Genomic DNA, 25,635 nt, shown 5'->3' with positions numbered 1-25,635 from the left:
TGGCTGCCAGAAAATGTGAGGGGAGAGGGAGGCTATCAGAAAGAAACACATCAGAGCACCTTAAGCACTGCACTAGTATTATCAGCCATTCTTGGAACTTGAGCAGTCAGCTAGCCTCACTCACAGGAATACTGCCTCTGGAGACTGGTGAACAGTGTGTTTTTAACTGGTCTTGTTTTTTTCTGCATGGACAAATCTGGTAGCCGGCCACCCAGTTACCTATTTGTATATGCAAGGCATGTGCTTTGCCACTTTCCTGGCCACAATCAATTACATGTACAAATGCAGGCATGAAAAACTGGAGGAAGCCCAAGCTCAAAGTTAACGATTACTATTATCTTGTTAAGCATTAAAGATTAACTACACCAGTCAAAGGATGTGTTATGAAATGTCTTTCCCAAGACAGAAAGTAAATAATGGGAGATTTTTTATTTATTTTTTCCCCTTTCAAAGACTACTCAAAATTTAGAATAATTGCTTAAACTGTTGCTTTTATTTACCATAATATCAAAATGCAGTCCCTTGCCACGTGACTGTTCATATTTTTACTTGAGATGTCGTGCAGAAACACATGGAAATCTGGTGAAGGCAAACCAATTTTAGAACATGTTCCGAGCAATTGTTTTGCAGCACTGCCCTACAGTATGAAGTCTCTTACATTTCTTAAATTGCCTAATCAAATGCAGACTCTGTTCCAGTCACGCTAAATTTTCACATAATGGCAGAAAAACACTTCTTTCTAGCCTAGCACTGAACAGTTGGATCACATTATTATATTTGCTGCTTTTGTAGCCTGTGAGTATTTCTAAGTGTATGTATAGATATATTTGCAGTCATGGGGGAGAGGGGCAACAGTGGTACTGTTTCTGTGAGCCCCTGGGGGACAGTTGGAGCAGCAGAGGTGGCTCTTCAAGAGAGGTACCCATGCTGAGGGTCCACTGAGAGCACCTGGGTTATTGCAACAGGGGCTGCAGTGAGATTTTTGTTTTTATGCGTTTTAGAATGAGATGCATTAGTGCAAGGTTTGAGCCAGCTTGACTCCTTGCCTTACATTCAGCAGAAGTTATTAAACAGATATAAAAGCAGCTAGGTAAATTATCCTGCTGCTGCTGCTCCCTGGCACTTCACAAGCCAGCTGGGATTTGGAGGCAGGATTGGTGCAACATGCAGCCATGGCTGTCCTGCTTTGGGTCCCAAGCTGGGAGACATCCCTGTGCTGCATCATACCACTTCAGGGAATTCCCAAAGAACCACCTGCTTCCCATGGGCCAAATGCAACCTGTAGAGCCCATGCTTGGCAGTCACAGAGACAGCAGTCACTTGGAACAGGACACTGCCATGCTGGGCACCAGCCCTCCCATCCCTCTGCCTTTTACCTGTCACCTCATGGTCACATGCACCCCTCTATGGCAGGGAAGCACATCTGTAACACTACCACCAATGTTTTAGCTTGCAAGCCACAGAGAAGCCACAGATCAAAGCTTTAGAAGTTAAATTAAATCAGTAACATATGGTCCACAGTGCCTGAATGAAGGTCATAAGGAAATCCGTGGCAGAACAGGGACTGAGACTTGGGATTTCAGAGCTCTGCAGTGCAACCTGCCCCTTTTTCCCTTCCATATTGCCCCCCTAGATCCCCAATACAATTGCAGTTTCCCTAAATCCTTGTGTTATCACTAATTATACAGGACCAGTGTAAGAATGACTAAGTAAGTTTATTTGAACCACACACAATACAGTCGGCAGGTCTATTTTTCTCTACAGCTGCACCAAATACATTTAGGTTTGCGCTGGCATAGTTTGCTGTGTAAGACCACTGTTCAATCACTAGCAGTGCTTATGTCTTTGGCAAGGATGAAAATCTGATGCTTTAGGGAGAGGAAAAGCCATAATCCACTCTCACAGTAAAACCTGCATAGTAGTACAAAGGACAGAAAAAAAAATTCTATCCATACCCTTGCAGGGAATCAGATTAATCCTCAAAACATGGGATTTGATTATCTTTGTTTGAGGTTATCATCATCAAAAAAAAAAAAAAAAAAAAAGAACCTATACATTGCTAAAAATACCCACATAGCATTTACTTTATGAAGAAAGTATGATTTATTGAGCAAAAACGAACTACTGGCTTCTCAGTGTTAATCTTTGATAAACACGTGCTGGGTTTAAGAAACCGTCAAGGAGAGCAGAACTTTGCAAATTGAAAGAAACCATTCAACTCCACGAGATGATTTTTTTTTCCCCCTTATTACTCCTTTCATGAGACACCTGGGGACATTGTTCACACACTGTTGACAGCTTTCACACCACTGTTTTTCCTCTGTTATCCTTACCCCTCTCTTCAGCACTTGTCTCCAGGTGGCAATACACAAAATAGCTGTATTTGCAAGGGGTGCCAGTGCAGGCTCCTAGCCAACTGTTTGAAAGTAAAAGGGCCCTCTCCTGCCTTGCTGCTTGGTTGCTTTGAGTTGCTGCTGCAGAATCCAGCCTCCTTGACTCACCAGGTACTAAGTATTCTGATACTTAACACCTGGGTACTGCTTGGCCCATGCAGGGTACACGCAGAGCATTTATGGCTGTTTCTTGTTGTAAAACCACCATCCCACTAACAGGCAGAGTAACAGCCTCCTCACTAACACTGGACAACATTCAAACACCATCTAAAATTTTAATATTGCAACCATAAGTATACATTCAGGCTTCCAATGCATATGATTTTCTCTGTAACCTCCCAAAACAGGAAGGTTACGCAGCCTGATAGGATGCTTCACACACCACAGGGAAGGGGTGCCCAAGCAGAGGTATACATAAACAGGGTCTTGAAATACCAGCATGAGAAATTTCTTTTGACCCCAAAGCGCATCTACCACGACAGACATACGCAGAAATAGCTGCAACACTTTCTGCTGGAGCTGTGAGTAGCTGATGCAGTCCCTGTCCACCACCAGTACCTGTAAACATGCCCAGAAGTGCAACAGCAGCCCTTAAGGAGAGTACCTTTGGTTTCATGCTACAGTAAAACTGTGAGGAAGGTCCTAACCTAAGGGAGGCACAAGCTGGTTCCTCACTACTGCTCAGGAAAGCAGAGGCCCAGCTGTCGTGACCATTTGGCATAAGAGAGATGAACTACGTGGCTCATGTTAAGAAAAGCCTATTATTCCAGTAATAACTGAGCACAGTGACCAGCTGATCACCTCTCATTTCTTCGGAGGTTTTGCTCCCACCACTGATGGCAGCCATCCTGTGATGCTGGTCCCTGCTGCTTGTTACCTTTCCAGATGAGCACCTCTGCTTGCTTCCCCCCTGACTCTTGAAGAGCTCCCCAGCACACACCTGCCAATTAACTCGTCATTTGCAGCCCAAACCCTCTTCAAAGCTCCCTTTGCCTCTGATGCCAACAAGCATGTGTGCCCCTTTCCCCGACACACACGGCTCAGCTAAGTTTAGGCAGCTTGTGCACAAACACGGCTGCTGATTATGCAGGCCAACAGGGCTCTCCTGCTTCTCACAGCCCCTGCCTGGCTGTACACATCTGCCGTCTCATCTCTTAAGCCATCCATTGTGGGGGACAGGATCCATCCTGTAAATAAAAATTCTGTGTATGCTGTGTTCCAGTGCCTTTCGAATTAGAAACACAGGCTGCAATTTGGCTCTTGGATGCAACTGTTAACAAAAATAACAGCAACAACAAACCCTTCTGCAAGAAGAGTATCTGTGTGCAAATACGACCTCTGTAATGTTACCAAGGTCAGGCAGACCAAGGCCAATCTGCTGTGTGAGAATATAAATCAAAGCTGTCCACAGACTGATTTCATTTACAAGGTTTGTAACCATTCTGGACAGAACAAATGTCACTTGCTTGCTTGAGCTCCTTGCTCCTCCTCCACCATGTCTTTGCTCCTCCACTTCCACCCCAGCCTCTACCCGCCTGGCAACACCTCCTGACCTCCTTTGATCTTGAAGGCTCCTCTTCTAGCAAGAAAGCTGTGGCTCATACACAACAGCCAGTCATGCCAGGCCAGTTTACTTAAATTATGCAAAAATTTCCACAGGTGCAATTAGCATAGAGCCACGAGGGCACTCATCTGCGGGTTATGTGCCATTCAGAGTACAGGTCACAATTAAAACAAACTGCACACCAGCTTCTTTACTATTGCATTCACAGATCTGTAAAACAAACCCGAGGCACACATCTGTGGTGAGTATTAGAGTCTGGGCACAGATCCTGTGAAATCACATGGTTTCCGTTGTGGAACTAAAAAGACTTCTCCAAGAATGTGTGAAACACACAGCCCAAATTCTCCATTTCTTTCTGTGCTCTCCGGCTGTTTGCATGGCTAAGTTAAGGCAGCAAGTTCTGTTTCTTTAGCTGGCAGCTTTCAAAGCACACCCTGATCTGCAAACCGAAGGAACGAGCACAGGATCCTGCAAGCAACCTCCCTCTCAAGCAAGCACCAAGTTAACTTAATCCCACTCCACAAAACAGGTTGCTGCCTTCAGACTGGAGCCCCGCAAGGAAAGAGTCCAGCGGTTGCCTCGCTCCCAGCAGCCATCTTGCGGCCTGTCCGCAGGTGTGCCTGCTGAGCTGCAGCAGGGCCTGGGTGCCGGCACGGCACAAACTTAATGTTCTGAATATTAACTTTAGTTACCATAGCCAGACAATGCTGCCAGTGGTGTGGAAGAAAAAATTGCTGCAGCCAGCTGTGCTGTTCACAGTTGGATGGTTTCTGTGTAGCTCCAAATGGTTATGGCTGTTGTGGCCAAGGACAGAATGATGGATGGCCTACACACACTGTCCAAGCAGGGAGAATCGCAGAAGTTCACTTTGGGGTTGTTAAAATGCTAATCTGGGTTAGTTAACAAAAGCCAAATGGAATAGAAAAGTAAGGGAAATAAACACAACTCATATGTTATATATGTGCACTACAGATTTGATTTCTGTGGTTACACAAACATTTGACTTTGAAAGTGGGACAATTCAATAGCCATCCTGTTTGAATAAACTGAATCAACTTCTGATATTAGCTGTACTGTAATTACTGTCAAACCACAACAAGGTAAAGTGGCCTATGGCAGACAACACACAGACCTGCAAACAGCATCGGAAGAGCAATAATACAATGTTTTACTGCACACCTCTTCCACGTGACATGGGAACAAATCAGAACCTACTTTCTTTTGAACTCCGGGCTGGCACCTATTCACAGAACAAGTAACAACTTAATAAAATGGCTTAGATGGATTTTAACGGTAACTGCAGTAGCTTATCTGATGCATAAGAAGAGATCATCTGTTCTAACAGCAGTTTTGAAGAAAGCAACATTTGAACTGTTTTAATTACACACAGAGCTGCTAAGACTGAAAATAACTTATACTACCCAATGCAAATAATATGCCTTCCATCTTTTCTTAATTACTCGTGAAGCAAATTATTACCTTACCCAATGGAAAGACATCTGATTTTTCTTAACTGGAATTACAGGTATGTTTAACACACAAATATGTAATCAACCACCATATCCTTTATTCAGTAAGCACTGCAAACACATAGTGCATTCTCTGAAAAATACCACAGACTGCAACATAAGTAAGCTCAACATAAGCTTATGAGCACAGAAACTGTTCTTGTAACTGGTTCCTTTGTCTTGCAAAGAAAGATCATAACTGAAATGGTCTCTCATTTGACACTTGATGTGTCCATGTATGTGGCCATTTGACACTTGATGTGTCCAATATGTGGCCATGTTCTCCAAGGATTTCCACTTGACTTCACTGCACTTGATTTCACATTTCTGTCTTTTTCTGAAGGAAGCATAACCTAAGTATTTCAATGTTTTGTACAGGTTCTGTCCAGCTAACTGGGCTTCATATGACTTCAAGGGATATTGAATGCTGTGTTAAGTGCAATAGCATTTTAAGAAAGAGTAACAGACATAATGATCAAGAGCTGCAGCCTCTTGTGTGACTGACTGTAGTAAGACCAGAAGATGTTATTACAAATACTTAATATACGCTTTGAAGTGAGCTTCTATGACGTACTTTCTTTACCTTCACATATCTCATGACAGGACAGATCAGACTGAAGACTGATTTAGTCGGAATTAATTGCATATGTAATTAAGCACTCTATCTTAATGTGTGCACTTCATAAGTCTACATCAAAGTTACTGCGGCTCCAAGGGCCGAAGTATCAGCTCTAACAGTCGGCTCAGCTCAGCCACACAAAAAGAGGTAGGAACATTCAGATGGTCCAGCTAACAGGGCCTGGGAGACTCGGGGAGGGGAGATGCAGCCATACAGCTGGTTTGTAGAGCTTTGACAGGGCCATCACTGTATTCCCGGCACACACTCCTGCATCACACAAAGCATGGTTAGAAGATGATATTATCTTTGTTGCATCTCAACCATAAATGAGAACAGGTACCAACAGACTGCAGGATAGGAGGGAGGACAGTAGCTGTTTACTATAAATGAAGATGCAGATGAAAGAGAGAAGCCTGTTAAATAAACAAATTTAGAGCCTCTAGGTTATACCGTTTTGACTGTTCTTTGGAAAACTGAGCTACATAATTCAGATCTTTAATAAATTTTGACTACAAACTTTCTCTTCCTGTTTTTAAAACAACTGGGCTTTATATTGGTTAATATAAAAACTGTTAAAGTTCGTGGTTATATAGAAAAAGAAATCAGAGCACTCAACTGGCAATTTGTATTTATCTAAGCCAGAGTAAATGTTTATACAATATCTGCCAACATAACAGAATATGCCTGCCACTTACTACATTAAACACAGCTACGTACAGCTTAATCTACTGAATAGTAACTTAAGTAGACTTTAGAGGTAGACAGAATTTTATACTGTGAATAAAGCACAAAAAAGGTCTATTCTCTTTTCCAACAAAAGTGATTGCAAGGATTTACAATGAGCTTCCTGTTAGACTTGGAAAAAGGAACAGAACCTCAGAAAATTCACAGTTAAAGTATTTGTATGTGAGAGCAACACAGCAACAGTAGAAGCCTCTAACACAGTGGGAAGCTGTTCCTTCAAATAATATTTAAATGAATATATAAACATTAGTAGAGAAAGACTAACAACTTAGAACACAAAGGTATACCCATAAAGATGCATGTTTTACCCAAAGGAAATAACCAGGGAAAGAATGCCACCCAGTTACAGAGCACTGAACAGTATTTTAGAGGAAGTTTGCTGTAATTCCTGCATGTTATATGTGAAATGTGCGCGTGTGTAGATGGATAAGCTACAATACCATCTGTACAGCAAGTACCACATATGTGAGCATTATGAACCATCAGGGCTGCTGTTATGCTCAACAGTAAATGTATCCTAAGCCACACACACATATAAATACAAATGACTTTACACGCTGAAGGCCGAATTTTGCTCAAATTACTCACAGGCTAATGCCTGTAACACAGACATAATCTTGACCAGAAGTGAGGAACAACTTCAAGATTAGAGGAAAGCCACCAATTTAAGACTAACACAGAGCTATATTCATGCTAACAACTGGGATGCCCGCCGGAACCGCAAGATCTTCAACATATCAACCTAAAGCATACTTAATTGCATTTTCTAGCTTACAAGACAGAGCACAATGAAAACCATCCAAAAACAAAAACCCTTTAAAATACGGGCACATCATCCACCTGGAAACATCCGTGTGACCTTTACTCGCCACCCAGCGATTACAACTAGCCCAGGAGGCTCCGAGCCCCTTCTACCCGCAGCCTGATTCGCTGCCCTCTCGCTTTCCGCAGCTCCCCCCGCTCCAAAAGTTTCTGGGCTCCACACCTGAACGCGGCGGGCGGCAGAAGGCGAGCAGCACCCGGCGCAGGGACGCTCCCGACCCGGCTCCCGGTTAGTTTCCATCCAGATCCGTCGGGAGCAGCCGCGCAGCTCCCTCTGCTTCCCAGCGCCCGCCCGCCGTCCCCCCTTCGCCCCACCGTCCCTTCCCCGCCCGCCCGCCCGCCCCGGGGCGCTTTCGCCGGGGACCAACCCGGCGGCCCGGCTCCGCTGCGACTCCCCCGCTCCCGCAAGGGCTCCGGCTCGGCTCGGCAGCGCCGCCGCGTACCTGCCGCTGCCCGCGGCCGCCGCCCGCCGGCGGGGCTGCCTGCTGCGGGGCTGCTCCTCCGCCCGTTGACCCCGCCAGGCGCCCCCATCCCGGCGCTCCGCTCGCTACCGAGCCAGCACGGGGGAGGCGCGCCCCGCAGAGCCCACCCCTTCCCGCCCAGCCCGCCGCCGCCGCCTTTTTTTTTTTTTTTTTCCTTTTTTTTTTTTTTTTTTCCCCCCTTCCCTCCCCTTCCCTGTGTTTATTTTCACCCGCGCCGCGCCGCGCCCAGCCTCGGCTCCGCCTCCCGCCCCCGCCAACTTTCCGCTGCCCCCCGTCCCACCGCCGCCCTCACCGCCCCGGCGGATCTCCGCGCACTGCCGTGATGCGGTGGGCAGACGGCGGCCCCGGCCCCGCCCTGGGCAGCACCGGGTGCGGCGCCGCTCCCGGCCGCCGCCCTCGCTCTGAGTCCTGGCCCCTTAACGCCCCGCCGCCGCTTCGTGAGGGAGCAGTGGGTGCGGGCTGCCGGGGCTCGGGGTGCAGAGAATTTGACGGGTGGTGGGGAGCGGCCAAGGGGGGAGCGTCCTTGAAATGACATCTTCAAGTGCCTGCCCCGAATCCCCGGAGAGGTTCCAGAAACAAAGGGTTTCATCCCAGAAATGAAGTCTGGGAAATAGCTGTCGCTCATTCGTTGTTGTTGTTGTTGTTGTTATTATTATTATTATTATTATTATTATTATTATTATTACATTAAATTAATTAAGGCTTAAAGTGCCACAAAATATTTGGGAAGGAAAAGAAAAAAAAAAAAAGGAATACTCACCAAACTCCATCATCTACACTTGTTTGATGGGAAAACGGAAAAATTCTGAGTAAAAGTAATTTGGAGGTTGCCTCTGAGGAAACATCTCAGCCATTCACATGCTATCCCCACGTTCCTGCCCCTGCATCCACCTGGGTGCATCCCGGGGCCCGGCCATTGCCTGCGTCCCCTTGCTCCCCGTGTTACTCCTGCCCTGAGAGACAAGGGCCTGATGCTCCCAGGTAATTCTGGGGCCAATCCTGCTGGATTTTGCATGCATGCTACTCGCAGTGGGAGCGTTGCGTCTTGAGAACCGATTCATCTAAGCAAGGGCTCCAGGATTTGGCCCATAGTAAATTCTCTTTAGAGATGGTTCCAACACAATCTCTCAGCCATGGGAATAGAATGTTTTTGGCAACTCAGGCCCTTGGCTGTCTCTCTGATGTTTCCTAGTGGTGACAGGCTAAAGGCAAGATCATTACGGGCTTCCTTGCAGCAAACACAGCGTGGCTATGTTGTGCCCCAGGAGCTGCTGCCTGGTTAGAGGTGTAAAGATGGTATTTTCTCCTTCTCAGGAGCAGCCCTAATCTGAAGAGCATTGCAATTTGCACAGCACATGGAAACAGGAGACCATTCTATTGGTTGGGAATCAAATTGCAACCTGAGGATGCAAAAAGCTTAGAGCACGAATGTGCCTACCCCAATAAGACTCCAGGTCAGAGTGCAGCTCTGGGGCTTCCCCATTGGCAGCCGAGCTCTCGGAGCAGATTTTCTGCTGCATGCATTTATCAGAAGTGTGTATGCCAAGGTGTGAGCTGCCTGCACTGGGGCGTTACAAATTTGGTATGTGCTTCTCTGATTTTTAAATCCCCAATGGTGGTGCCAGCCAGAAAAACTGCACTCCTAGAGAGCCACCTGTATTTTCACTCATTCTAAACTGTGTAGCTGCTCAGCTGCCCCTGCCATGGGGCATGGGAAGTAGCACAGCCTGGGGCATCTGCTTGGGCTGTGGCTGCACGCTCCCTGCTGCTCCTTCAGCTTGTGCGAAGGGGCCTTTCCTCCCCACTGCACATCCCAGCCACAGGCTAACTGAAGGCTTCCTTCTACCGGGCTGAGAGCTTAACGCGGTTTAAATCTCCTTCTGCTGCAATTAGGCAGATGACATAATGTTGAGCATCAGATTGCCTTGCTGTGCGGCAAAGGGTTTCAGTTTCAAGTAGAGCATTTTGGAGGATTTTGGGGTAGTCAAGTGTAGATCTATCTACGTTGAAGTATTAAATATGGTATTTTATTATAGTTTCAAAATTTGCTGCATGGCTAGAAACCACTTTATGTAAAGATTTAAAGTATGTGCATTTACAATATGTGTGCAGTCAGGGAATTATACAGCCACAGGTTTTTTAACACCAATATACGCAGGTTCCTATTGATATGATAAACCATCAGTAGCATGTGCTACAAAGCTTCTTAAATCCTCATTGACACAACAGACCACTATTGTGTCAATAGTGTGCAGATTAATGGGGTATTGTCAGGCTATTTTAGGCCTTAACTTTCATTTATCCTAAAACTTGTTCTTCATTGTAACTCTTAACCTTTGGATTCTGCCAACACATTTCTTGTCACAAATATATTAATGGAATTAAAAGAAACCTGGCTTTTAAATGTTAATTACCCTTACAATGATTGATTTGTAAAAGAAACACATCAGCAGAATCTAAAAGTACAGAGGCACAATCGAATGGACTGAGTGTCAGACCAAGAGCCAGGAATGCCCGAGGAGCAGCTCCGGCTCCGGTGAGACTGTCCCTGTGTACGAAATGGTAATGAGACCACTTACTCACCCTATCTCATAGGTATATCTTATGGATTATTCCTATTGTCTAAAGGATTTTTCACCCTCTAAGTGTTTTACAGACTTAAGCAACACTCATGTTCACGAATTTGAAAATGTAAGCAGAATATTCAAAATTTACATACAGATAAAAGAACCACCATCTGTTAGAAGAACAAATCGAGATTTTGCTTCATTAAAATATGGGTAATATGAAACTAATGTGTGTTTAAACCAGACATTTCGTTCCACTTGAATTCCTCCATTAGTTTTATAACCAAGGTTGAATTGGGTTTAGGAAGCACAACCGTTCATTAAAATCACTACATTGGCCACATGATTTGGTAAGAAAATGCAAGCCCACGCACTGCGGGGCAGCTTGCACGTTTGGAAAACCACCTTTGGCGTGCCGCTGCCTAGGAAAGTTTTGCTGGAATGGTGCATCCCCCAAATGCTGAGGAAAATGACATTGATGGTTTCTCTCTGCCTGAGCCAGAGCTGAATCAGTGACTCAGCACACTAGTGCATGGATGCGATGACTTCTGAATGAAATCTGAAACTTACATTTTCAGGACACGTTCATTTAAACTATGTCATTTCCAATAAAAACAGCAAATGTCAGTTACAGAAGAACAGTCAAATCACAGCAGTGCCAGGATGTGATGATGTTATATCATGACTCATTATACTTTAGCTAAATATTTTCCTTCTTCCTCCTGTTTCTTTCCTCCAAAAGGCACCACATTTCAACAGTGTGTACAGACATCTGCCTACTGCATGACAGTGTACAAAGTAATTGATAGGTTATTTACTATGGATTAGGTGTTTAATTTCTGGTGAAGCAGAAATGCGCAGTTTTTATATTCGCTGTCCTTAAATTGAAGTTGCAAAGTGTAGATGTTACAACTTAACCTTGACTGTAATTAATTTTGATAATAAAAGAGAATAGAATTTATTTCTTATGAGTGCATGAAGTTAGCTGGACAATTTAAGGCTCTATTCAATGAGTAATGCTCTCACAGCAGGGGTAAATATTGGTCTGCCTGATAATATTAGTTTCTATTAACAACCTAGAAATGTTATTTTCATACAGCTCTGGTTTTATGTGCCTTAGTGCCTTCTCAGCATCTGGGGAGCCACTGCACAGGGCAGGACAAGCAGGTATAGTATGTGAATAAATGTAGAAAATTTTCTAAAAAAGCAGGCTTTTAATCTCTACAGATTGGTGGAGAATCCTTTCAATTTTTTAAGAACATAAATATAGAAAATAAGAAGCTCAAGCTATAACGTTTCACCGCTTATCACCAGAACAAGGTTAAACTGTGCCAGCTGAAGCTGATAGCTTGTTAAGGTATTCCACTATTAACTTGCTGAATGTGTAATTACATGAGAACAATGCTCACCTGTTAGATGGCTACACACTGTTTGTGGCTTTAGACTCTGGTCTCCACAAACCCTATTGTCCTGTTTGTGGCCACTTATTCACCCCCTTTGCCTATGGCATAGATCCCAAGAAAATGGGTCTTTAATCTGCCTGGAGACCATATTTAGATCCTACTCTCACTCAGTCACCCTACACCTTGTTGCCTGGGGAAATATAGGTGGAAATCCCACTGTTTGGCTGGCAAAGCCAGCCATTTTCCTTCTCTGAGTCCTGAGCTTGCAGCAGTATCAACAGAGTCAGAAGTGAGACATTTCAGAACATTGTTGCTCATGATTTACACCAATTGGCTAAAAATAACAAATTGCTAATATAACAAGCCTGTGCTGTGTTGATACAGGTAAATGATTGGTTATAAGTCAAGTACTGTATAAAGACTGGTAAGTGTAAGAAAAGATGTTGTACTTTTATCTCTGTAAATAGTATCCAATTCAGGTTGCACATTAGTAGAGTTCTTTGTAATGTTTAAAGGAAAGAAAATATTTTTCTCCTATTTTCCAAATGATATGAAACCCCCTTTTTCACTCTTGTTAGCTCTCAGAAAATTATAGGAGGTGCTTTTAAGTGATTAGCATTTTGTAAAATATAGGTAGACACAGAACAATTTTAACACTTTCTTTTAGCATCTTTTTGAGTACTGTGTTGAGAGTTGTTTTTAAAGTATTTCTGACTGTCAAAACCTCAATTTTAATATCATTGTTCTCTCTGTTTTATATCTTTCTAGCCTGCCTCCTCATTTAGAGAGATGTATAGAAACCTCAGGTTGTATGCCTGTCGTCTTGAAGGCGTAGCGATGATTTTCTGCTAAGGCTGATGGGCTGTGCATCCTCAACTTGGCAACTTTACTCTGGTTCTGTGTTGTGTCAACATCTGTATATGCTTCCATGCCTGTCATTTATCTTTCTGGCTAGTGTAAGAAATGGGTGCATGCTGCTATTCCATGCCCACCCATGATCATCAGACATCAGTTTGCCTTGAGAAGCACACCAAACACCATCTTTGTCTTGAATATTTAAGTGATAAATATAATAACTGCTCTTGGTTCTTACTGAGGCCAAAGTTGGAATGAAATTCAATCTGCTGGCTCTCCAATTCCACCATCTCCTCTAGGGAGGCAGAGGAGAAGTGCCAGTAATTAATAAAAATAATTAGAAAACATAATTTTTTTAATGCTTTGGAAGCGCTGCATGGGTCAGCCAGTGGGGCTTGCGTGGGATCCTGCAGAGATGAAGCCAAGTCAGGAAAGGTCAAAAATTCCTCCCTGCTGAGGCCATGGGGCTGGCAGCCTCAGCAAAGAAAAGCCATAGCCACAATGTTTGTAATGTCTTGTCCTGTGTATTTTACTACTTGAAATGTGCTTATAGTGAAATCTGGATGACTGTATGTCAAAGCTAATAAAAGGGATTCAAGCAGTGAACATAACTGGGCACAGTCTTGCTGTAAAACTGGTCTTTCCTGCCTGCAAGCTCTCTATCCGCCTTAACTTTGAAAAGCAAACTCTTTCAGGCCAACAATTCTGGCCATGGCACTTTCCTGCAAGGGTAAAGTGTGATTAATTCCTGGCCCTTGCTAAAGGATAACTTTTAGGAAAAAATAAAAATCCCTGACAGGGTGGGGCATTACAGGGCAGAGGGCTGGGAGTGGAAAAGCCCAGGATGGGGGCATTGCCACGGTGCCATTTGGGGCCAGGTGCAGAGTGGTATGTGCTGCAAACATCCCCAAATGTCTACAGCAACCACTGAAAGCAAGAAAACTCCATTTTCTGTACAGTGATTAGCTTTTCAGTTAGGTATATTACATCACCTAACATTTGATGGGGAATTCATTTGAAACATCTAAGGTAACATCAACAAAATACTGTAATTAGATTTAATGGCATGCTTCCAAGATTAATAGACAATCTTCCTCACAGCCTACAATTTTAATTTCCAAAATTTCATTTGTCATATAGCTACTCAGTCAGTATAGATACACCATCTGCAGTGTTTACCTACACTTTTCCTCACTAGTAGTAAAATGTACTGCCTTTTTCAGGCAAAGATGAAAAGACATATTAGTAACAAATCTATGCTCACAGTATATAATCACAAGATAACAAGACGCTTAATGTTATCTATTTAATTATACATAGCAATGTCTCTTACACAAAATCACTTTTCAATCCCATTTTAGGGGATTACCTAATCCTGTAATTGATTCTGTGTGATTAATCCCCTTTGTCCTGTGGAGACCCAGTGACCTTCAGAACAGAAACAGGCCTGAAAACCTGCTATTATTTCACTGTTATTTATGTGTAAATTACCAGATAATGTAGGATGGGAACAGATTATAATTTTTTCCTTTTATTTACCTCACTGGTCTCAGACTTGAAGTGTTTTATGTTCTGGCTCAGAAGATATAGTACTCCCTATTAGTAAGAATGACCAGAGGCAAGATTGATGTTTTCTTTAAGGTAAATCAAATATTCTCCTAGAAATTTAGCCAATCATATAGGTTCCCAAGCAGCTCAGAGCTACAGTAAAACTAGTATCTACTGTAATTGTCATATCCCCAAACTTGCAGTTAGTGGGTGAGACAATTGCTTATTGGTTATAAATACCAGCAGATTAGTTTATAGATTAGTATCACATTACTCATGCCAGAGTCAATAAAATCCAACAAGAATCAGCTTGACTCCGTATACCAACAATCACATCCTACACAAAGGTGAGTCCATAGGTATCAGCTGATGACAGACGTGAACGTTTTAATGTTACAGAAAACAAGCAATTAGCCATGTGTACATGTACAGACTCACACAGACACATCCACAGATGCACATAAACCTTGCTCCTTCACTGTCCTGCCAAATATAACTCCATGGATTAAAGCTTTACATATGACCCTAAGAATGTAATTTAGTACAGTCTGAATCCCCCTTGCGCAAGCCTGAGGTAGCTGCTTGGGCTGTCACAGCTAAGCAGCTGTCCAGCCTAACACTGACTCAGGAGCCAAAAACCTGCTTCATTTAGGTGACAGTGAAACAGTTGTAAAGGATCAGACAGACATTTTTCATGTTTGATGTGGGGAGGGTGCTTAGAAAATAGCTAATGCCAGTAATCACTAAAGATAGAAAGGTAAACAAACGGCTTGTAAATTTATATCTGCTTGAACTCTGAAATAAAACCTTGCCATATTTCTCTGATGCATTCCTATCCAGAGAGAGCATAGACTCTCATCCTAGGTTTGAAGAAAGATGATCAAACTATTTACTTTTACCTCTGTCATACATACAGAAAGTCCATAGCCCACACACAATCAGTAATGACAGAAGCGGTTGCCTTTGGCATGCTAACCTGAGTTTCTGTTTAGTGTATTCCCCTTGACATCTCAGTAGCCAACTTTATCCTAGAATATTTTGTTCTTGGACATAAGTGAATATTGTTATTTTTTTTTCCAACACTTATTGCCTTATCTAATATTACTGTTTGTTTAAAAATTGACTTCTAGCTCTATTGAACCATGGTGTTCCCTCCTATGTGCTAGCTGTGGGCTGCAAACTCCTTTCTGCTGAGTAGCCGTAGAAGAGCCATCCACGAAAGGTTTGCTCTGGTCTATTCTTTGCCTTACAGGTTAATGCAGAAGAAAAATTTCCACTTAGAGACAGTGAGTGAGTACAAACGAGATAAAGCACTTGTTATTCGCCATATATGAAAGCTAAGAGGCAAAAGTGAGTGGAAGTGGCTTTGATCCTTTGGAGCTACTGCTACTCCTTCTCTCCCGTTAACATCTAAAATGGTGCACCACTAGAGCCACTTGTATTAGTGATCCTCAGACACATCTTACTACTTTTCTTTTGTAGCTGCAAGATGACAGACTTTTCACCTTTGAGGTGACAGTAGGTGACAAGGAGATAGATGGCCCGTTTCATCTCCACATTGTTTCAGTGATCACAGTTTGCCAGCTGCTTGTATGACTCTGCATGTCGGACCACTAATCTTGAGTGATGCAAAGCTCCATGGAGTCTGAGGAAATACCATTGTCTGTGACAAGTCATGCAGCAAACAGGCATGCAAAGGAGCTGTCAGGCAGGAGGCTTGTGTTTGCAGGGGGTCAAAAGTGTAGAAAGCACTTTAGATCCAAGGCAGGGTAATATAGCAATGGCATCTATCCTATCCTAAAAAATCTCTTATTTGCAGCACATATTTGAAGAATTAACATAGCAACAATATATAACAAAGAATGAACCAGTAACCATCAAGTTATTACTAAATCCTCTGGACAGTCCTTGACTTGAAAAAGCAGGCACAGGTAGGAATGCCAACACTGTTATCTAATGTGGATCAAAAAAAAAAAAAAAAAAAGCCATGGCATCTCCATTCTGGGCAAAGAACAGAGACTGCTCTGTTACCTCTGCTGCTTGGAGTGAGGCAGTTGTGGATGCTGCAGCTGTTAGCTACAGACCTCCTCTCTTCTCTGTTTTTGTGGATAAGAGGAGGGCATGAAAAGTGATTCTCCATCTGGGAAGCAATGCAAGAAATAATATTTGTGGCTCTAGCCAGAGTTTTCCAGCTCCTTTTATAGCTTTAACTCTTCTTAATTAGTTGCATAATGAGGTGCCATGATTTTAGCAGCCATGTTATAGAAAATAAATCATTTTGTAATAAAGTCTCCACTGTCCACTAGCCAAAGATAACTACATGTTACTCTCAGCTTTCCTATCAAAAGCTGATTTAGAGATGGATATTTTATCTGAGTACTTCAGATGCTGCCTCAATAGTTTCCTGTGTCCAGAAGAATCTTAATGACTCATTGTTTATTTTGCTCGTGCATACTTTGTATGCTGGTGGAGAATGCCTAGTTGGTCCTTTCCCTGTCATCATTAGTCACATACTTCTATCAGGCCAAGAGCTCAACACTAAACCAGAGAAGGATGGAAAGCTCTCCACCTCCTCCTGTAGCCAGACCATCACAAACCACTCTCCATAAGTTGTATGGGGGACCCAGCTGCAAGGAGCACAACCTTAAGTAGCATCCTGCCACCCGGCATGTCCCCCTGCACGTCCTGGGGACCGAGCACACTGCCAGATAGGATGGCACTTTGTCCTGGCACAGTGATGAAGAAGGGAGTGGAGTTGTGGGAAGACAGTAGAGGCACTGGGGAGAGGAGGCAGACTGCCCAGTGCTCATCCAGGTGACAGGGATGGGTATTTGTAAATGGCCTGGTCAATAGCATCCCTTGAGAGTGGATTAGAACCATAGCCAAGCTCAGACTCCTATCACATCACTGCCAGGACTCAAGCTCAGATGAGCTTTGGACTTGTTGAACGAGGCATGTTAGGCCATATTAGTCCTCACTACGGACCCAAGCGAGTAGCTATCTGCAAGGTGGATTGTATATCACTTCTGTCCATCAGTAATGTCATGGGGGTGATGTCAGGCTGGCAATTTAGATTGAAAATCCTTCCTAGAAGGATCAGGGTATCATGTGTGCATGTGTTCCTGGGTTTGTTGGCCATCTGGGCTGCTCTTAAAGCCATGTGGTTTTACACCCTGCCCACGTTTCAGGCATTCTGTATCCATAAAGCCACAAGGGAGAACTGCTTGCATTACCTTGGTCTGTGATCTACACCCCTTCAGGGAGTTTTGACAGCCAAAGTCTGTGTTTTCCCTAGGATCTTCAAAACACTTTCAAAAAGACCTGATGATGAAGAGTCTGTTGATTTTTGTTGAGATTGCCTGAAGATCCCTCTTTTCTCCCAGTTGCCAAAGGAAAAAATGTGAACTATATTCCTCAAATGTCATCCCGGGGAGCCAACACTCAAACTATTCCTCACATATAAAATGTCCTGGCAGGATTACCATATAATATCCATTGCAGCAGTGGAAAATATCAAAGGATCATGCTTCAAAATTAAACAAAAAAACACCCTTTCTTGTCTCAAAAGCAGTATACTGTTCCTCTTCTTCCTTTTCCTTTCCCACCTTCAAACTACCATGCACTTTGGTACTGTAGGATTAAGTAGCCACAATAAACATGCCCGTGTGAAGCCAGCAAGACCAAATGGAAGCAATCACTTTACTTTTTAGCCCAAACCTTCTGTTACTGTAGCAAATGAGATTTTTTTTTTCAGCTGACTAATAGAAACTGATTTAGGCCCTTTGCACTTGCTGCCAGCAAGTGTTCCCACTCCAAAAATAGCCTATTGAAGAAAGAAGTGTCAGTTGCTGTCTTCAACAGGCTGCTTTTCTAAACCCATTGTTAGAAGGCACCTACTTCAAATGAAACCTGGCATATCACCACGTCAGTGGGCAAAGTGCCATTCCAACAGATTGGGCAATGGCTAGGCAGTGCCAGTGATTCAGTCTGTATATCAACCTTGAGTAACAAGGTTGTATTCCCATCTGAGAACGTCAAAACCTGTAGCTGCACTCTACCATAACCTGTGTCCTCACATGGGTTGCTGTCCAGCCACACTTACAGAGTATTTTAGATGTTTCTATTTGTTTTTAAGACCATACTGTTCTGGTTGACTGGGCACTGGCTTTACATTTGGATGCAGTGAAGGTGTAGGTAGGCCCGTTTGGGTCATGCTCGCCTTCCAGTGCTTTTTCCTCCTTGCGGCGTCCTGGCAAATACGTGGCAAAGCACTTCAGCATGTAATCCTGGCAAAAACCTCAGAAGAACCTCAACAGCTGTAGGTGCAGTAAGAAAACACAATGAGGTTATCTCTAGCTTAGGCTGTAGGAGTACAGCGCAGAGTTAATCCTAGTGCTCAGGTTGAGCTACGTTTAGTGCAAGTATATGCCCAAGTATCAGGTGGTAAGCACAGTCATGCTCTCATTTCCTACAAGTCTCACTAATCCCGACACGTGCAGGTGTATCACAAGAGCATCAGGCCTTGATGAACTGGGATTCATATGCCATAGCCTCCTGAGACTAACCTGACAATGAAATCTCCACCTTCTAGTGTGTCTGGTACAAAAAAAGCCTCATCTTTTCAGGGAAATGCCAGCTTGAGGCTAGACAGTCTAGTTTTTTTTGTAGTATCAATTTGTATTACATGTGTTACAAAGAGTCTCAAATTAATGCATGTAAACTATATCTGCATCTTTTCAAAATCCCCTCTTATATGTCCCATGAAGCTATTAGTTGAGCTATCACTAGGTATTAAAATTTAAAAGGGTCACTAAATGCATACTGCTAGAAGGAAACAACATTAGTTACACATTACCAGAACAAAACTAAATTAAGAAACAGCTCATTTCCTTTGTACCATCAATATTTTACTCAACCATAGCCTGGATGCTTGTACTCACAAAGAGGAATTAATCATTCATGTGCTAATGTACATCCATTATTTTTAAATCATCACTTAAGTAATCATTTCTGTGTGCTCAGATGTGTGATGCCTGCTTATGAAAGTGCAGGAAAAATCAATACAAATTAAATAAAATTTAAAAGGTGGATGTCTGTGAAACAGATGCAAAAGAATTTTCCATGCAGTAAAATTGTAATCAAATTTCTGTAAAACTCTGTTAGTGAGTTAAAATTTGAAAAAAATACTGGTCTAATGCTAAACATATTTATAGGCCACGCTTCCCTCTTTATTTTGGTGTAAACATGCACAATGCAGTTCATCACAGATTCTGTCTTAAAACCTGTATAAAATTGAAACAACAAAAGCTTTATTGCCACTGCTACTGCCATTTGCTACTGCCATTTTCCAACAGTTTATTTACCGAGAAGTATGGTGTTCATATCATAACATCATTTGTGTCTACGCATCTGTGAGGTTCCCAAAGCCTTGTGAAAATGCTCCTGCCTGCGGTGTGCACAGGGCTCACTGCTCGTGCTGCGTGGGGCACACCCAAGTGGGAACCAAGGCACCATGGCTCAGGAAAACTGAATCTTTCCTCTCCTGCAAAATGTCACACTGCCGTTAGAATCCACCCCGTACAGATGACAATAATCAATATCTCATTTCCCCTCCTCCCTCAGATGGGCTAACTGGATCTCCTGGGCTGGATTTGCTGCTGGCTTGTGCTTGTCATTTACACCCATGGAAAGAGCACTTCCAAACCAAGAGCCCTGTTTTACGTAGATATAAATTACAGCTAGTTTAGTCAGACATAAATGTCTATCTAAGGTGCAAAGTAGTGAAAAACAGCAGTTAGTGCTGGCTGCATATAGGAAGAGTTAAGATGGTCCTACTAGATTGGAGCCCACAGTCCCATGGAAATTAGATCATCTTTTACTGAAAGTGTGATTGCTTCTTTTGGACTACACATATCAATGGAAGAATATGGCAATGCTACTAGAACCCTGCAAGTACAGTGAATTTCACAAAAGAGCAGCATAATACTTGAAGCAAAAATTGGTGCAGCAGTGCTCTAGGTTTTTTCTTTTATTGGTTCAGTAATTTTATGGTCATGTATTCTGATGACAATTTAAGGGAGCTCTATGTTTATGAGGCAATAACAAAATCTCCTGCAAAATAAATTCCAAGGCCAACTTGTCTATGAATATTTGGTATAGCTTCTTGTGAATTAAGAGATGAGCCAGAACAATGCTCAGGAGAAAGCAAGAAAGAATATGTACCTTGACTTCAAGATGGGAAGCCTTAAGTTCCTTTTTCAGCTGAGACCCAACACTCTCAGCCTGTGAAACGGAGAAAATGATGCAGCAAGCAGTACCTCTGTTTTGCAGCAACTTTTGAAGCTTAGTATTTGGTTCCCACTCAACTCTGCACCAAAAGCAATGCTTTTGAATATTTTACTTAAATGTTTTTCCCCTTTCATCCCATTTGTCCTAGAGCCAAATCTTTACCAGTGCACCTCTGTGAACTGTTTCTGCCTCACCAACACATTTCCAGGCAGCTCACCTGCAAATATTACTGAGTACATGACAAAAAAGCACAAAAGTATAACCAGGTTACTGATAATGGATAACAGAAGCACCATCGGCAGACTGGATTCAGAGGTGTATCATGACTGAATTTATTCTAGACAGCATGGAATGGAGAATTTAACTTCTCTCTTGGAGAAGCACATGGTGAAACTAGCTTTGGCCACAGCTTAGGGACTCCTGGAGTAGCGTGCAGTTCAGGGTTGTATATGCTGTGTAGGTACCAAACCAAGCACACAGTTTACATCACCTGGCAATGCAAAGTGACCAGTTAGTACAGTCCATCACACAGATATGAGTCTATAATCTTGGAGAATTGGATTGGATCTATTTAATTTCAGCCTAATGCACAGTCACAAGCAGTATGCAAGGGAAAAATCAGTTGCCAGATGAGACTACCGTATATGAACGCCACTGTGAATTAACCATGCAGGACAAACACTCTTTTGTTAACAAAGCAGTTAAATAAATATCAGTTTTAAAGTTCTTCCCACTTTTATCAAATTCATCAGTTGTCAGGGCCTACAGCAAGAGCAAGGGAGGTGACTGAGAGGGCACTGAGTTTCTGAGCCTTGGCCAATGCCACCTGGGGGGTGGAGGAAGGTGGTTCCCTTCAGAGCATGGCACACTTGGGTTGCTGGAGGCTAACACAGGGTCTTCGCATGAGCTGTCTGTGTGAGTTACCTGACTACTTAAGTCTAAAGCAGGTGTAAGAGTGTGAAGTATGACCTATGATAGTTCCTTTTTCTGGGTGCCTAAAGAACTAAGCAGGTCTTTTCCCAGTTGGATGGCTGGGGTTTGCTGAGAGAGAAGAGATTCAGCCTTCTCGGTGCCTGTGGGCCCCCACAGCTCCCCACGTGAAGGAGAATCCTTGCAGAGAAACCAGCAGGAGCTCACACAGATGTAGAGAACATACAACTGCTCTCTACATACAACTGTAATTCATATAACTAATTCATACACATATACAACTGTGTGTGCAGCCACTGTCTCAAAACACATGCATGCCCTTTTTGCCTTTGCTCAAGTTCAGCAGTCTAAGTGTCCCGCATCACTCCTGAAACGAACTTACTATGTTGTGGCGGATAAAAATGTCTGTCTTGCTTGTGCTAGCTCAGTGCTGATGGGCAGAGGTGACTCATCAATGGATGAAATGGGATTTTCAAGTTCTTTTAAAATGATGAGGTACTTTTCAGAGCTCACCCAGTTTGTAATTAGATACACGATTTATGAATGTATTTGTCAAACAATGAAATTGGCAAGTTTTAAGAACTTTTCTGGCTATTGTTCTTTTTACTCATCAGTCTTGAAAGGGAAATAGCAAGGTAATATTGCATTTTACTTTTTTTTTTTTTTTTTTTTTCCTAATCTCTCTCTTGTCATAGCTCAGTGAAAGGAATGGCAATGTAAATACTGGATCCATGTCTTCCCATGATTTTTCCTTGGTTTCCTGTTGATTTTCTAGCTAGTTCAAGCTAGACTCCTTGCAAGTGAAACTAGACAGGGGATTGGCCAATTTCAAGCTTCAATTTAGATTCATAATTGACTGGTGCAATTATGTTTGCTTTTAGTACTGTGTGACTTTTTTTCTTTTCTTTTCTTTTTTTTTTTTTTCAGCACTCTGATTTCTTGTTTTGATTTCACTCTAAACCAAGCCTGTGTTTCCATCTATTTCTTACTGGGTCCTATTCAGAAATATCATTTTCAGGATTACATTTTCCTATTAAAGGCTTGATTGAAAGATGGATTCAGGACTCAGACACATGCTCATTTAGCAAAGCAGATGTAGCAATTTCCTCAAGCCATTTTTTACCACCTGCTTGTCAGACACTGTGTCCCACCATGGAGTGGATTGAGCAGACCATGTGAGCGTTTGCTAGCTGCTTCTGTGCAAAGTCCTGCAGCTTAGCTAAATTCCTTGGACACCACATTCCCTCCCATTTGCACATGACTGAGCTTCAAACATATATTTAAGGCCCACTGTTGTAGACTGGAGGTATTACTGGTCTGAGCAGTTTTCCTGATTGAGACCAGAGCTTCCTGCTCTGTGATGAGGTATGCCACATGACTTCCAAACCTGTCCCAGGCAGCCACCTAGGTTCTGCTTGGGCAGAGTCTGCCAGCACCAGTGCTGGTGCAGGACCAGGTGCTCACCCTGAGCACACGCACCCCCTTCTGTGTTCTCATGCTCATTTCCAGGCCCAGCTGCTTTTTACTGCCCCTCTGCCAACCATTCCTGCCCTGTAACTCTACCAGCAGAATGGATCATGCATCTCTTCCCCGTGCCCTGCAGGCAAAATCAGGCAGCCACCTGCTTAAACTATTTAAACCTACTGTTGGATCCATGACAGCCTTAAGGAAAATTGGGGAGGAGACTTGGAGACCACTCTGCTGAGGAAATGTGGGGAAATTTCTGGCACTGGACTGGTAACTGGGGAAGTAGAGCAGATACATCTTAAACCACAGAACAATATTGTGAGTTCACAGCCACTTCTCTAGGGCTACTAGCAGAGGAAAAGATGAAGAGATGGAGGGGTTATGCACAGATATGAATCTCTGCAAGATCAGTGTGTTATAAATGAGGTCTCAACTCAATCTGAAAACAAATATTTCTAAAAGGCATAAAAGCTATAAAAGGAATAAAAGGCAAGTAAACAGCGCTGGGTGTGCGGGGAGTCCACACTCCACCAACACACACAAAGAACATCAAACATTCTAAATATACAGAATATTGCTTTACATACTAAATGCAAGTATGCCTATACATTTGTACAATCAGAAAAGGTTACAAACAACCCTTTAAGTTCCATAACTTACTAAAATCGAGTACGCCTATACATAAAAGGTAACAAACAATCCTTTAAGTTCCATGACTTAAGAGTCTACATTTTCCATTCCTTTTGAACATTATGTCTTGCTTTAAGTTCTCAAGCAACTCGGTCTTCAGGCCTTATGTATCCCGTTCTTCCCGGGTCGAAGAAAAGCATATCCATCTCCTTTTCAAGGCCAATAAGCCTGGGTCAAAAGGCACGTTCAGGTCAACTGGGGGCATAACAGCAAAAGCCTGCAATGGCTTTAGCAGCAGAGGGACCAATGGCGTAGCAGTCGGATCAGTAGATGAGCCCGCAGCTCCCTCACTATCTGGCAAACCACATGCTTCTGACTGTGATCCCGCATGTCTCTTTAAGGCCTCAAAGACTACTCGCCAGGTGCTGAGCAATCCCACTGCAACCCTGTCGTTTTTAGTTGCAGAGTCCCACACCTTGACCTCAGTTTGGTCCTATATTTCAGGCTCATAAACTGTCCAATTGTTAATAAGGAGGATAAGCTGTAAAGGTTACCAGGACAGTCTTTGTTCCTAAGGACGTATGATTCCCCATAATGCACAACTGCTTACCAGCGAGAGGCAGTTGTGTGCAGCTCCGCTTCTCTCAGCTCAAGCTTCTCTCCAGCTCCAGTGCCTATTTCCAGCGACTTTCTGTACGAGCTTCTCTGAGCAGTTTGCTGAGTTTGGCCGAACCTACCTTCATGAGGCAATCAAAGTGCCTTTTCCCGTCCTGGTCTCCATTCTGCCAGCCTGTTTTCTTCACTTCTTTTTCCTGCTCTTTATTGATGTAACTTCATCGTGTTGCCTTTTTCTTTTTCTTTTTTTTTTTTTTTTTTTTTTCTTTTTCTTCCCAGCAGTTCTTTTCCAAACAACTTTTCATTGGTCAAACAACTTTGAATGTAACAACAACAGCAAACACCCAGAAACTTTCATGCCTTAATGGCTGGAAAACAAGAGAACCATCTGGAGAACAAGAAACCGGAGACTGCATGGAGTCTCCTGAATCACCCTTCTTTGTTCCCTCTAAACTCTTTTATATTCCTGATGGCCTTGTCGTTAAGAGTCTAATGTTATCTCAACCACGGGGCTTTCCAACCCCCATGGCCGCATTCCCAAATCTCCCCCTTCTTTAATAATATCAACCATTTTCTCGACACGAATTACCACTCCATATATAACAAGCATGTACACACCCTTCACAAACCTGTTCATGCAGCCTTCATACAAGCCTCCAAAGAGCTGTTCATTCAGCTTTTTCTTAATAACACTGATGTATTTTTTGGACCTTAAGCTTTGGAACTTAATGCAGTCTGTTCAACTATCCTTCATTAAAAATAGAGCAGATCAACACAGAAAATATAGTACCAGCTGCTGCTGTAAATGCAGACCATTATATTGAGAGTATGAGCCTGTGCATGTACATTGAATAAACTAAGTTTCTGAAAATGTGCCTTATTCAGAACCAACCCTGCAAACATGCTCTGCCAGGCTTATTGGCATGGGACAAACTTACTGCCTGATCCAGTGCTTACAAATAAGAGCAGCCCATCTGTAAGAGGTGTCTTAGTGCTCTTTCTTAGCATCAAAAATCCATTGCTAAGACACAATATTCAACAGTCAGCTTTATTTGCTTGTGGCATGGGTTGTTCTTTTCCTTTTGTATACATTTTAAAGTTATCTTGGTCTTCAGCAGAGGGTGATAAGCTGTGGTATTGTTACCCAAACAGCTCAGAAATGTCAGCTACAGAAAGCATGGTGAGCAGAGGCCCTTCAGA

General features: G+C 43.0%; 1 protein-coding gene across 15 annotated transcripts in view; it reads right to left on the bottom strand.

Annotated features, from left to right (window-relative positions):
- SEMA6D (semaphorin 6D) overlaps positions 1-25,635 on the bottom strand; it is a 237,279-nt gene that overhangs the window by 22,909 nt on the left and 188,735 nt on the right. For 7 of the 15 annotated variants that reach the window (XM_082769251.1, XM_082769254.1, XM_082769259.1 and 4 more), the window contains exon 1: positions 7,814-7,917. The exons of 5 other annotated variants lie outside the window; for them this stretch is intronic. In XM_082769251.1, coding sequence (XP_082625377.1) covers positions 7,814-7,891 — 78 coding nt within the window. In that variant the 5' untranslated portion in view covers positions 7,892-7,917. Of the gene's footprint in view, positions 1-7,813; positions 7,918-8,018; positions 8,181-8,424; positions 8,437-25,635 lie in introns of those variants that run through there. 3 more of the 15 variants (XM_082769253.1, XM_082769264.1, XM_082769252.1) reach the window with 3 other exon arrangements.

Source organism: Aythya marila (genome assembly GCF_965140915.1).
Source record: "Aythya marila genome assembly, chromosome: 11".
In the NCBI taxonomy this organism is placed as follows: domain Eukaryota; kingdom Metazoa; phylum Chordata; class Aves; order Anseriformes; family Anatidae; genus Aythya; species Aythya marila.
Note: the sequence above shows the minus strand (reverse complement) of the source record. Positions and strands in the feature narration are given on the sequence as shown.